General features: G+C 48.4%; 1 protein-coding gene across 7 annotated transcripts in view; it reads right to left on the bottom strand.

The window, feature by feature from the left end:
• Positions 1-4,810: 4,810 nt before the first annotated feature.
• SPECC1 (sperm antigen with calponin homology and coiled-coil domains 1) overlaps positions 4,811-14,828 on the bottom strand; it is a 271,702-nt gene continuing 261,684 nt past the window's right edge. For all 7 annotated transcript variants that reach the window (XM_078067987.1, XM_078067988.1, XM_078067990.1 and 4 more), the window contains one exon: positions 4,811-8,330. In XM_078067987.1, coding sequence (XP_077924113.1) covers positions 8,241-8,330 — 90 coding nt within the window. In that variant the 3' untranslated portion in view covers positions 4,811-8,240. The remainder of the gene's footprint in view (positions 8,331-14,828) is intronic.

Below are 14,828 nucleotides of genomic sequence, written 5' to 3' on the forward strand. Positions count from 1 at the left end.
AGGGTTAAGCTAAGATTTTAAGGGGCCGGAAGCGGCAGGAAGGAAGGTGACCCACCTAGAGGAGACTGAAGAGGAGGAATCCCAGGGGATGGGGGTGGGGGGAGGCATGGGGGACGTGGTGGTGGGAGGCAGAGTTGCGCTGGGGCTGAGGCCAGACCCTTGGCCTGGGTAATGGGGGCATGGGCAGCCCTACTGCCCAGGAATGGAGGGTACCAGATGGTGGTGGCAGTAGCAGTGTCCTTGCACATCTGGACACACAGACCTCCCTCCTTCTTTCCTGGACTCAAGGACAAGCAGTCACCAAGACTCGGACAGAGAGGACTCCGTGCAGGAGCTCCAGGGTGCTGGACAGCCGCCAGAGCCCACCCACATCCCCAAGTGCCGCCTTCTTTCCGATTCCTGTGGAAAAGAGCAAAGCAATCCCCAAATAAGGGCACACCCCAGTCGGCACCGGCCTCTGGGGAAGGTCCCTCTAGAAAAGGACATCGTGCTATATGCTGCCAGTGTGGGCCAGGCAAGGCAGGCGGCCCCGGGCCCCAGTGCAGAGCCGCTGCTCAGGGCAGGCCCCTCCAACTGCCACCCAGCTAGGGGATCCCTTGTCAGCAGGAGCCCTTTCACGCCTGGCACCCCAGTACCTCTCGTAAGGCATCTCACTTCCATCGTCTGTGGTGTCTGGTTCGGCCCGGCCGGCAGGCCCCACCAGCGGGGCGCAGGGACCGAGGGCCCTGGTGGCCCTCAGGCAGAGCTGGTGTCAGCATTTCGGCCCCGCCAGGTGCAGCTGCAGGAAGCAGGTGGCCTGGCCCCTCTGGGTGCCTCTGAAAGTGACCCCTACCTCCTGGGCAGTTGTGAGGACAGAGGGGACGTTCCCGTACAAGTTTAAACCTTGCCCAGTGGACGTGGCTCTCACTCACACTTACCTGCTTCCAGGTGGGCTGCTCTGAGGGAACCCTGAGGACACATCCCTTGAGGATCCGAAGGTGCCGCAAGGTATCACTGTCCCCACCAGGAATGCCCCCTTGAGGACCATTCATGCAATGACGTTGGCATGTCATGGTGCCCACTCAGTGACCCCCCAATAATCCAGGCTCACAGAATTCCAATTTTGTTCAGGTGTGCGGCACCCTGTGTCAGGGAGGGTGACCTCCTCCACTCCCAGGACCAGTCATGGGAGACCCCTCTGTTCCCTTTTGCCAGTGGTGGATTGGGCAGGGGCGGGAGACACCATTTGTACCAATGGGATACAACCTGAGGGGGCTGGGGGTGGGTTCTGGGAAAGGCTTTTGACCTGTCTTTGAATGCAAATGTTCCTGAACATAAACGTGGTGATCCTTGTTTAGTCCGCCATCAAAAAAATATATGCGGAAACTCCCTTTGGCTAAGATGCATTTGAGGTCTCGATGCAGGAACTGATTTCTAAACTTCATGGGACAGGACATATTTCGTTGCTTTTCAAATAATAAATCATAGCAGGTGGACTAAATGGCATCATCCTGAGGAGCAGTGCTCCCCAGGATGCTCCTCCTTCCCCACGGCAGGTGGAAGATGGCAGAGGATCAAATGAGAGTTGGAAGTACAGGCTTTGGGGCCAACCACTTGAGTTCAAATTCTCACTTTGCCTTCTCCGAGCTGAGTTATCTCAGGCAAATTGTTTAACCTTCTGTGCCTGTTTCCTCTTGGCAAGATGGCCTAGTATTTCCTTCATTCAACGGTGTCCCAAGCTCTTTGGATCAGTGTGCCAGCACCCAGCCATCCCACTCACCACCGCATTTGGAGGGAGATAGCTCTCGTCTGCAAGAGGTTTGGCTTATTCTTAAGCGGGTCCCACAGGACGCCCGGCCCCCGCTGATTAGCCAGGGACAGGCACCTGAACAAGGGCAGCTAACTACTGGTGGGTTAGTGACCCGTGAAAGGATCCGGTGTGAAAACCAGGGCCCAAAAGGCAGGATGAGGAGGCCCAGTGGTAGGCCAATCTGATTCTCCAGCTTGGTAATTATAACTAGGAAATACAGAAAGATTTCACTGGTTATTAATGGGAGGACACACAAGATGGTGGTGGGGAGAAAAATGGCCACGAAGCTTGTGTTGCTTTGTTATAGCAGCAATCGGAGACTAATACGATGGTGTAGCAGAGGTACGTTAGGAGCTCATCACCAGAGAAAGGATTTGACCCCAGCCTTAAGGGGGGCGGGAGGGGGGGACACAAAATAAGTGCTTCCTTGGGGCCTGAAAGGCCTGAATTTAAGAGAGGCCTCTCTTTAAGGAGTTAGGATCTGAAGTCAGCATCGAAGTCGGAAATCTCAGGGGCGCCCGGCTGGCTCAGTCAGAAGAGCATGTGACTCTTGATCTCGGGGTCGTGAGTTTGAGCCCCATGTTGGGTGTAGAGGTTACTAAAAAATAAAAAATAAATAAATAAAAAAAAGGTTGAAAATCTCTTTTTGTCCAAGTTACCCTTGAGAAGATCTTGAACATGGACAAAATCTCTCTCGAATGAGCCCAACACGGTCAAGTTTTCCCCTGGGGATGGGATGAGCGTCAGCCGAAGGAGCTGGCTTGCAGTTAGAGGCCATATTGTATCCAAAACAAACAAGCAGGCAAGCGAAGAAAGCTTAGAACAGGGAAGTTGCATTCTGTCCTGAGTCACCCCCACAAGGGGAGGCTCACAGGACCCCAGACCGTCAAAGGGAAAGACACCCAACCCATGCCTCACGCTTGCTCTGGGCCACCACACAATCATTGATGGGAATGACAGGTGGCAATAGTCACACTTTTTTTTTTTAACCTTATTTTTTCCCCCATATGTGAGTTGGAAATGCCTCTCCAGGACTAAGCGGGACCCATCTTCCTCCGCCACGAGCCTCCCCGCGTCTGGGATGGCCCGTCCTAGGACTGTTCCTGGCAACTGGTCCTCGAGGTCCAACGGGGGCTGAGACTCTGCCTTCGTCCTGCCCTTGACGTGTCCTCTCAGGCAAGGTTCCTTCTCTGGCCGGATGTGTCTTCTAGGACAAGGCTTTTCAAAAAGGTCGCCATGCCTTGTGAGGTTGTGTGCAGTGGTACGGACAGCTGTGTGGCTAACTTTTCCCATGTTCCATTTTCGGTTTTGCTCCGTTTTTCTGATACAAGGGTAATGACACATTTAAGGAGTGGTATAAATAGTAACCCAGATGGACAAGTGGGAGCGGCCACGGGCTCCGTGGCCAACCCTTGCGAGATGTCCAGGCCAGATCTTTTTATGGCTTATTTTTTATAATCTAGAACAATCTCACTGAGGTTTTGGTAGGGCAGGTGGGTTAAGTTAGATTGCATTCAAAGAGTCGGGGAGGTGAGATTCTGCTTGGAAATGTGTTGTGTCACTTTAGTTACGCGAATGGATGCGACGCTAGCAAAGAAAGAAGGGAAAAACGACGAAGTCTTCGATCAGGTTTCAAGTTTCTCCCCAGGGTCTTTCTATCTGTAGTTCTGGGATTTTTACCATCACGTTGGAAGATGCCGGAAAGGGCTGTTCATGAGACCGGCCACGGCACTGAAACCCAGCTGGGTGCTGAGGCGTCTAGCCCCCGGAGCTCAAGGAGGAATTCCAAATTGAAGCGAGAGTTTGTGGTAGCTGGATGTTTCCACCAATGAATCAAAAATGACTTATCCTGCAATAATTATGCAGGAGGCTGAGGCATCATGAGCAAATAAGTATGTGGCTCTGCCTTCAGGGAGCTGAGTGAAGGGGGACAGCCGGACAGCAGAAGCATCAGAAGCAGAGAAGGGGGCTGGCTGTGCCCCAAGGGGACTCGGGGGGGCCAAGGCCCCCCGGCCTGTGGTTCCCAGTCCTCCACGGCCATAGAGAACCACTGGCCACCGACTGTGGGACATCAGATGCCACTGAGTCAGGCACTGTGGAGTCCCCCTTGCTCATACCCGACTCTACACACAGGACACGAATGTTGGGGGCATGTGCTTCCTTCACAGAGGGGTCCAGGCCCACAGAATGGGAACCCTCCTGGTGGGCCCCAAATTCTGGGAGGGATCAGTTTGCAAGCGCTGAGACACCGGCCATCTGTCGAATGCTTGTGCGTGTGTGTGTGTGTGTGTACACGTGTGGTGCGGGCAGACTGACTGAAGATGGCTGTGGGTAATCAGCTGTTGGATCTGGTACCTTCTCCCATTGCCTGAGAGCCCACAGAGGAAAATGAGCCGTGGCTGCCGTTCTGGCTCGGTGCGTGGTAAGCCCTTATCAGAGACTGCAATTCGCAGAAGACGGGAGGGTCCCTCCGGAGACAAAGACCAGTGACAGTGGATCTTCCCCGGGAGGAGGGAGAAGTGAAGATTCTCGGGCCGAGAGCGGGCAGTCTCCCTTCTTCTCTCCTGTGGGTGGGGCCGGCCACCTAAGACACCAGGGAACCAGGGCCTCCCACGATGTCTCAAGAGCCACGGGCATGCACAGTGCACTAGGGTCTGAATGCACCGGGCATCCCGCGTCTGTTCAAGTTCACCTGAACTCTGTCTCCTCAACCTTGGCGCCCTCGCCGCCTCTGGTTTCCAGGCCCGGTCTGGGCTCATCACAGCTCTGTAGCACCCTGTGTCAGCCCTGAACGGTCACTCGCCCAGGTGACCGCAGTCCCAGCAAGAGGGCTGTCAATGCGAGGAGGCGGAAAAGCCATCGGGACCCCAGTCCTTTCCGGAAACTTCCAGTAATGCCGCCGGCAAGAGCAGCTCAGTGGGGACCACGGCCTAACGAGGAATAAAAGACGAGAAGGTGCTAGTTGGAATGGAGGCTTAGGCATTCTGACAAAGGAGGAACAGTAAACGTCACTGGGAAAAATTCACAATCAGACCGAAACAAAATATATTTATTAGAAATATTACACAGTCATACATCATACACTTCTCCATGTTAATAGTTAAATACATCCATGTTGGCATGTCACGTCCTGGATGTGCTCTCTGTAGAAACGGGGCCACAGATGTATCAACTGCATCCAACTAATGTAGTTAAAATTAGGGAGCTACGGAGGATGTTCCAGACTTAGCCAAAGTCTAACCTGGGTCAAGAAAAGTGAAACACCCAGGGAGCTTGGGCAAAGGAGATATTAAAAATACTTTTTTAAAAAGGTAGCTAAGCTCTATATCTCTTACTGCACGTCCTCGGTGGCTCATCTCAAAATGGCACGCAAGCTTGGGAATGGGAGAAGCTGCAGCTGGATTTGGCAAGTGGTTGTGCAGAGAAGGGCCCGAGTCCCCTCTTTCCACAGGCCAGTGGGACACCCGCCCTCCACCCCCCCCATGGAGAAGTGGGAGAAGAAGCTTCAGAGAAATGGCCAGTGTTGTCTGGGGGAAGAGAATCCTGCAGATATTCGTCACCTCCAGATGGCTAATTGCTTTGGGATGCTTCAGATGGTCTCAACAAAAGCTCCAAAACAATAGCTGAATGAAGAACGAAAACCAGAGACTAACCTCATTTCTGAAGCGAGAAGGAATAGGACAAGAGAAGTGGGTGTTTGCCGGGTTCCTCAAAACAAAAACCCTGGGGAGCAGGGCCATGGTGCTAGCCCTCAGCCAACAGAGCTCCTGTCCATGGAAGATCTCACAATGATGAAAACCATGGACTTCTCTCTAGGTCTTTAAAAAACTCCATTCTTTTGGGTCTGGCATTTTGCATCTATCTTTTCTAGAAGAACAATGCATTAAAAAAAGGGGGGGGGATCTGCAGAACCACTGCATGACTTTAAATGACTACTGGCTGAAGGGAGATGAGAACAAAAGTGGATATTGCAAGCCTCAGGACAGAAAACTGGAAATGGTACAATTGGCTGACACGACCTTGTTTTCTCAATTGATCAATTTTCCACGTTCACCTTGTGCTTGTAGCGCTCTGGCTAAAAATGGATCTGAAAACCCCATCCTGTGGCCCAGCCCCAGGGCCCGGACAGCATCCCCCTCACCACCAGGTCCCCTAAGTGCTGGAAGGCCTGGTCCTGCAGCCCAGCCACCTTCGGTCCCTCTCCCGGGACCCGGCAGGGCCAGACGGGCCCCTAACACCACTTGTGTTTCTATGAGCAGGACACATGCTTCCCCTTCTAGAAGCATGCCCACTGGCAAAGAAAATGGTAGCCAAGGAGCTTCTTTGAGTTATGAAAATAAATGGCACATGACATTTCTTTTATAGAACATTTCTTTCCTTCTTTTTCCCCTAAAGGGAGCAGGCTCAGCGTAGGGCGAGGGGAAAGAGCACCACGACCAACACTGCATAGACACTGCTTGGCTGAGAGCTGGATCATCTGACTCATTTACAGTAATCACTGAAAACAGGGTGCCAATAATGCTGAACACCCCCTCCAGGTATCCCAAGCACCTCAACTGCCTCTCCCACACAAACCCTGCAGTAAATCCAGATTAAACACATCGACCGACAGCTCAACCCAACTCCTCGGGATATTACCTTCCCCCACTGCAATGGAGAGCAAGGCAGAAGCTCCGGGGTAATGAAAACTCATCAGTTATGTCAACAAAAGACAGATGCGTGAAGCAACACAACGGGAGTACTTTCCATTTGGATATGTGCATCAGGAAGGAGTAAATTAAATTTGTTCAGACTGTGCCTCTGACTCCCATGTGAAAACAAAGGAGCCACTGAGTGGGGGGGGTCACCTTTACCAAACTGCCCAGCCCCAAGCTGTGTTCACGGCCCCACCCTGGGGAACGAGATCAAAGGCGGTCTCTCCTCTCAGGGGTTGTCAGGGGAACTCTGAAAATATACAGACTAGATCCCCGCTCCCGTTGTTCCAGATGCTCTGATTCAACGGATGGGGCAGGCCAAGGTGTGTGCTTTGAACCAGCTCCCCGGAAGGTTCTGAGCTGGAGCCACAAAGGAGAACCCTCAGCAGGCGATGGGTGGAGGCTTGAGAAGGAGGGATGGACCCTCCGCAGAGCCCAGCAGCCGCCTCTCCCGAGGTGGTCCGGAGGGAGGGGCTAACACATGCCTCTTCCGGGACAGGGCCTGGGCCGCCAAGCAGCCATCCCATAATTGCCAGTGACAGAGGATAGTGCAGCCCTGTGGCGCTGACGAGTCACCTGACTGCCTGGAGGAGCCACACCTTCATGGGCTACACAACGTGCATCCCCGTGCCCACCATGAGCACCTGCCTGGGTGCCCACTTGCACTTCTGAGCCCCCTCTCCCCCTGGGGCTGTTCTGGCGGGGGCTCTGCTGTCGGCCCTCACAAGAGAGCAGACGTGGAATCCCTGCCCACCCCTCAGGGCTGGCTTTGGCCCTGCAAATGCGAAGGGCCTGATGGGGCACTAAAACCCAAGTCCAGAGTTGAAATAGTGTTTACATTTGCTGTCTGCCTGGTATCCCCAGACATACACACCTCTTCGGCCTGCGTGTGCAAACACACGAAGACCTGGGTGGGCAAGTGAGGACCGTTCTGCACCGGGCCGAATGTGTGTGGGCTTTCATGAAGGGCAATGGGAATGAAGCGGGGGGGACGACGACACACAAAGGGAGGGGGCGACAGTGGCTGACATCTCCCTTTCAGCACGGAGGTTCTGAGCGTGAGCGCGTGCAAGCACACAGATGCACACTTCTGTCTGCGGACCACCCCACGGGGGGGGACACCGCAGCCAGTCACCCAGGGGCTGCTTTGTATTCTCACACCTCTTCTCCTCCATCCAGAGATTCCAATCAGTGACAGCGAGATCTAAAAAGCATGATCAAGTTCTAGGTGTCACAACTGTTGTCTAGCACGCAAGCACATTTCCCCAAAAAGAAGCGCTCGTGGGTTTCCAGGCGGTGCGAGACCGAAATGTTTGTCTTTTTGCATTTTGCTGTGTGTTTCTTTTTTGGAGGGGGTGGGCGGTGGCAAGGGCAGAGTTCTTCTAAAGGCAGGAGCCCGGGTTTTTAGTGAAAAGATGACTGCTTTGGAAGTGCTGTTGGTGGTGGATCTCGGCAGCTCACGGGTGAAGTTGCACCGCGTGACCCGAGATGTCCTACTGGGTTCTCGTGGAGGGAGCCTGGGCTGAAGGACGGAGGCCCATGCAGGGAGCAAAGCTTCCCCAGCTGACGCTCCAAATGCATCTGGATTTAAAGCGGGTGCGCGGCGGAACCCCGCTCCGTTTCTTGTTTGCGTGTTGGTCCCCCTGGATGGAGCGCTGTGGGCGGTGGTGGATGGAGCAGGGCCTGTGGAAAGTGACCAGGTGCTTCGAGGACCAGCTGCAGGCCGGGGTGGGCGGCGTCTCTCGGGCCCTTGGGCTTTACGTCTCAAAGTACTTGTAGATCTGGGCCACGTACTGCATCACGCTCTGCCAGTCGGGCCGGTCTGTGTACAGCATCTCACTGAGCTCCTGCAGGAGAAAAGAAGAGGTCACGCTGGGAACACCACAGACCGGCCCCTACCTTCCCACAAAGGGGCTCGGCTCCAGGTTGGGGCTGGTGTTGCCTAGAAACCCTCCTCCACCTGCTTGAACAGAAGGTGTAGGCAACACTGAAGTGCTGTTAAATGTGATTTAAGTTAAAAGAGAAGTTTTTTATTCCTATTTAATCAGGAGATGCCATCCCTTAAAAAAATTTTTTTTTAAAGATTTTATTTATTTGAGAGAGGATAGTGAGAGAGAGCATGAGGGGGGGAGGGGCAGAGGGAGAGGGAGAAGCAGACTCCCCGCTGAGCAGGGAGCCCGACGTGGGGCTGGGTCCCAGGACCCCAGGATCACAACCCAAGCTGAAGGGAGATGCTTAACCGACTGAGCCACCAGGGCATCCCGAGATACTGTCCCCTTTAAAAAACATTAGGCATGACTTCCTGCCCCTTTCATCTTAATAACATGACAGCATTAAAAAATTTTGTAAAGAGAAAGTCATCCCTAACTCCATTATCATAGGATGATTTCCATTTTTCTAAGTTATACTGGAATGTGCACCTATGTTCTCCCACACTTCCATCACGTGGACGTACTAGCATGTGCTCTGTGCTTTTATTTTATTATTTTTTTAGGGGGGTGGTGGGAGGGGCAGAAGGAGAGGGAGAGAGAGAATCTCAAGCAGGCTCGATCCCAGGAGCCTGAGATCATGACCTGAGCTCAAATCGAGAGTCAGACGCTCAAGCGACTGAGCCGCCCAGGCGCCCCTATGGCTTTTCTTTTTAAATTAATTTATTTATTTGTCAGAGAGAGAGAGCACAAGCAGGGGGAGTGACAGGCAGAGGGAGAAGGAGACTCCCCACTGAGCAAGTAGCCCGATGCAGGACTCAATCCCAGGACCCTGGGACCACGACCTGAGCTGAAGGCAGATGCCTAACCGACTGAGCCGCCCAGGTGTCCCCCCTTTGTGCTTTTTCACTTAACGTTCTCCATACACAACTTGACAAGTGAATGTACTGTGTCGCTGGCTGTCACGGCAGTTAAGGCTCACAGTCCAAGGAACGGCTGCCCCACAATCAACATGACATCTAATGCGACGTGTAGCCTGTGTTCACTTCTTCACGTTACAGACTTGGCAGTAAGCATCTTTGTGGCGTGTTGTTGAATTCATGGCTTGAGATGAATTCTCACGAGTGGGATGACCACAAAAGCCCTGAACCAACTGAACATGCAACCACTGTCTTATCAGGATTAAGTGTTAGACCATTTAACGTTTGTTGTTGTTGTTGCTCTTTCTCCCCTAGTTTCGTAGGTGATCAGCAAGGAGACAGTGGAGACCAGAGCATGACAGGCAGGAGGGCTGGCTGCTCTCTATCAAGCAGCCAGTCAACTGTTCCCAAAATGTCTGCCGCTGAACGTATTAAATAATTCACTTGGGGATTGAATTTGGATTCTTTTGTGTTCACGAGAGAACAGTAGGAAAGGACTCTGATGTAAAGCCAGGAGCAGGGATGCGGTGGAAAAGCAAGGTTGAACTTACTTAGCATATCTGTTCTTGGGTGGTGACAGAAATGTGACCTGTAACTGGCCATTTATTTTGTTTCCACGACACCTAAATATCTTTTATGAGTTTTGCTTCTTGATTGTGCTGAAAAAATGACCAGCCTAGCACTGGCAAGGATGTGTCTTCTGTCTCGGAGAGGATGCGGGAGTCCGATCAATATTCACAGCTCTACTCAGACTATCTCATCATGCCTGAATCTGACAATAGTAACATTAAAACCATTTTGGTCCATTGTCAACATCACACCCAAACACATTTGAAGAAATACTATAGCGTATTTCAGGAGGAGGGAGCGTATGCTGCCTGTCCCCAAATCTGAGGCTGCATGACATTTATGTGTATTAGTAGCTGAAAACCTTTCAAGATAGAAAGAACCAGGCCCAGATGGTTTCACTGGAAAATTCTGCCAAATACTCAAGGAAGAAATAATACCAATTCTACACATTCTCTTCCAGAAAACAGAAGAGGAGGCACACCTCCTCACTCATTCTGTGAAGCCAGAGTGCTGAACACCCCCTCTCTCCCATGAATAATAAAAAAAAAAATCTTAAAAAAATAAGAAAAACGTATTTTTCCTCTACCTTACTTTAAGAATACAGTATGTAATATACAAAACATAAAAAAATATTTGTTAATCGATTGTTTACATTATCAGTAAAGCTTCTGCTCAACAGTAGGGTATTAGCAAAGTTTCTGGGGAGTCAACAGTTATACAGAGATTTTCGACAGCCTGGGGGGGTTGGTGCTCCCAGCCTCTGCGCAACAAGGTAAACTGTACATTCCTTAATTAAAAAATATTTTATTGCTAAAAAATGCTAACCATCATTTAAGCTTTCAGCAAGGTGTAATCACTGATGACACAGCACCATCACAAATAAAATAATAATAAATTTATTATAAATAATAATTCCAAGAATTACCAAAATGTGACACAGAGACACAAAGTGAACACGTGCTGTTGGCAAAATGGAGGTGATAGACTTGCATGATGCAGGGTTGCCACACAAAAAATGCAGTATCTGTGAAGCTCAATACAGTGAAACATGAGTGGGGTATGCCTGTTTACAGAATTCAACAACTATTCATGATAAAAACTCCCCCAAAGCTAGAAAAATAGAAGGGTATTTCTTTTACCTAATAAAAGATAACATACAAAAACCAACAGCTGACCTCAAACTTAATGGTGAGGGACTGAACACTTTCCCACTAAGATCAGGAGAAAAGAACAAGGCAAGCATGTCTTCCCTCGCCTTTCCTACTCAACACTGTACCAGAAGTTCTAGCTAATGCAATAAGGCAAGAAAAAGAAACAAAAGGCATACAGACTGGAAAGGCAGGACTAAACCTGTCTTTATTTGCAGACAACATGTAAAAAACTCCAGTCCACCAAAAAACCCATTGGAACTAATATGCAAGTCTAGCAAGATCTCAGTCAATAGCTTTCCTATTATATGCCATCAATGAATAACTGAAATGGGAAACCAAACCAAACCATTTAAATGGCATTAAATTTTAAAAAAGGATATATATGCAAAAAACTTGTTTATAAAACACTATATGCAGAAAACTACAAAGCAATGATGGAAAAAATCAAGATGCTCTAAATAAATGGAGAGTAATGTATGTTCATGGATAGGAAGACTGAGTATTGACAAAAATGTCAATTCTTCCCAATCTGATCTATGGATACAACACAATCCCAATCAAAATCCCGGCAAGCTTTTTTTTTGGGGGGGGAGGGGTAAATATTGACAAACTGATTCTATAATTTATAAAGCAAAGGTACTAGGACAACCAAAGAAATTCTAAAAAGAAGAATAAGGTTGGAAGACTTGATTTCATGATCTATCAAGTTGTATGAATCAGGACAGTGTGGTATTGACCAAGTGACAGATGCTCAGATCATGTTATATCTATTTTACCACAATAAGAATAATTGAAAAAAAAAAAAAAGATAAGGCTTCCTGCCCTTGGGAGCTCATGGTCTTGGGGGGATGGAGATAAGTCCTATAATCAGATAAATTACAACATAATGCTGCATGAGCTATATAGTACTATGAGTAAATTGTGCATTTAAGAGCCCAAAAGGTGGGCATGGCTGTCCTGGATGCAGGGTCACGGAGGAGGTAATTGGAGAAGGCCTGCCTGCTTGACTCTTGCCTGTGCTATTCACTAATGTGTGACCTTTTATGGAACTGCACCTGCCTCAGTGTCCCACCTACAGGAGCATCTGTCTCCACAGGATTCTTGAGAGGGCTCAATGAGTCAACACATGGAAAATGCCTGGGGGCGCCTGGTGGCTCAGTTGGTTAAGTGTCCGACTCCTAATTTCAGCTCAGGTCATGATCTCAGGGTTGCAAGATCGAGTCCTGCGTCGGGCTCTGTGCTCGGCACGGAGTCTGCTTCTCTCTCTCTTTCTCCCTCTCTCTCTTCCCCTCCCCCTGCTTGCATGTGCTTGCTCTCTCTAAATAAATAAATAAAATCTTAAAAAACAACAAAAAAAGAAAATGCTTGGCGCATAGTCAACACGAAAAAATATTTTTCATACTATTAAACTCAAATCAACTCTAAGTAGCCTTCATAAAGTTTGTACAGCAGAGCAAGCTCAGTTATGCCTAAGGAATCATCCTGATGCCCTCTTAAAATCCAGAGTTGTAAAGACCTCCCCGTCCTGATCTCTGTGTGTGGTGACTGTTCGGTGGCTTACTCCGCAGGCAACACCCTCACAGACTGTATGATTCAGCACGAGGGTGTTCCCTTCACCAGGATAGAAACACACCAACGCTCGGAGGACACACATTCTGGCTGTTCTTCCGGTAACGTCCATGATGTCACCTGTCCTCCTCTCTCACCAATTCTTTCTGTGAGGAGTTGCTTACACTTGTGATATGATGGGCTAAACCTCTCTGTCACACTGTGGCTGAAAAGGAATGCATTCTAAAATTGGGAGAACATGTCAAGCTTTCATTTAAAAAATAATCTCATCCTTGCTAATATGCCACACCCAGAAACCTGTATTTACTTGGATCTACACCTGTAAGTGAATTTTTTCCCCTCACTAATCTTCCAACAGACTTTGATCAAAGACCTGGGGTTATTACTGCTGCCAGTTCTGACTGTATATATTTCAGAAGTATCCTGTGTAATTAAGAACTATTTTTCAATCCACATCAAGGTACGGCAAAGCAAATCTCATAATGTAGGAAGTTTCTGTTTTGTTGATGGCACAAGTTAGTTAAATTGCTCACAAACATCCCTAAATGCTTTTGAGATTAATTATTATGCTTGTCTCACAGTATCTCCTCACAGACATCTGTAAAAATGAAACTGCTGGCTCTGACAATTGGTTCAACAAGATGATCTCATTCCTAGCTTTCACTAACTCCTGCCTTATGTCAGATAAAATATAGGGAAAAAACGTTAAATTAAAAAAGAAGCAAATGTTAGCTGTTAACACGACAAAGAAAAACATCTTCTGTGTATACTATTGTCTACCAAGTTCTCATTTTTTTCTTGGATTCCTTACGTTTAATTATCTGTTGTTACTTGTTAGCTGTTCAGTGTTTCAGAAGGGAAGATAAATCAGGCTCTTTTTACTCCATCTTGGCCAGACATGTGTGTCACCTCCTTTCTAAATTCTCTAGCCTCTTATTTATGTGACAGGGACATCTGTTTCTTAAAAAGTTTCATAGAATTTGGACTTACTGGGATTTTTTGCATGCATGACTACATTTTCAAACAATGAATTCGATTTCTTTAATGGATAAAGTTCTATTTCGTTTTGAGTGAGTTTTGGAGAAATATTTACATTTAGTATTTAAAGAAATATATTTACATTTCTTTAGAAAATTGCTCATTCTGTTTTAAACATATTGGTGTAACACTGTTCATAGTACCGACGTTTCTATGACAGCTGGACTTTTGCTTTTTCATTTCTCAGATTCCCCACATCCTCTTAGGGTTACCGACCTGTGGCTCACTGTGACTTCCATTTGGATTTTCCCAATCACTGATGAGACTGAACATCTTTTTAAATGTTTATGAGCCACTCATGGTTTGCCTATTCTAGCCTTTGATAATTTTCTACTAAGTTGTGTTTTTACTATTAGTTAGTAGAAATTATTTATAGATTATCTGTCTTCTCTTTACTTTTTATGCAGTTCTGTTATGATGTGTCTGGATAGGTATTTTGCATGATTCATCTTGTTTTAGGTTCAGTAAGAATCTATGGTCTTTCATCATTCTGGAAAAATTTCAGGCACCATTTCTTCAAATATTCTCTCTCCCATTCTTTCTTTCCTCTTCTTCTGGAATTCCCATTGGCCATGGGACTTAGAAATTGTCTGATTTTATCTTCCATTTGCTTAAGCTCTGCAACAGACACTATCAGTTGGTTAATCTAATAGTTATTCCCAACCTCTCTATCCCTTGTAGGCTTCCCGCTAAAGAGAATGGAGAATATAGGGCGCCTGGGTGGCTCAGTTGGTTAAGCGACTGCCTTCGGCTCAGGTCATGATCCTGGAGTCCCGGGATCGAGTCCCGCATCGGGCTCCCTGCTCAGCAGGGAGTCTGCTTCTCCCTCTGACCCTCCTCCCTCTCATGCTCTCTGTCTCTCATTCTCTCTCTCGCAAATAAATAAAATCTTAAAAAAAAAAAAAAAAAAAAGAGAATGGAGAATATAAATTGCTTACTTTCTCAAATTCCCTCACAGCTGGGGTGACCATGTAACAAGAGTACTGCCAATGAACTGAGGGGCTCTGGGAAGCCTTTTGATTTCCTTATCAAAGGGGGAAGATATGAGGCACTTGTTCTATCCTTTCCCCCTCCTTCCTGTCCAGCAGATGGGAGTGATGTCTGGAGCATGGCAGCCATGTTCAACCACAGAGGACATGGGGACAAAGAGCCAACAGATTAAAGATGGT

This window comes from Halichoerus grypus, chromosome 2, assembly GCF_964656455.1.
Source record: "Halichoerus grypus chromosome 2, mHalGry1.hap1.1, whole genome shotgun sequence".
NCBI lineage: Eukaryota > Metazoa > Chordata > Mammalia > Carnivora > Phocidae > Halichoerus > Halichoerus grypus.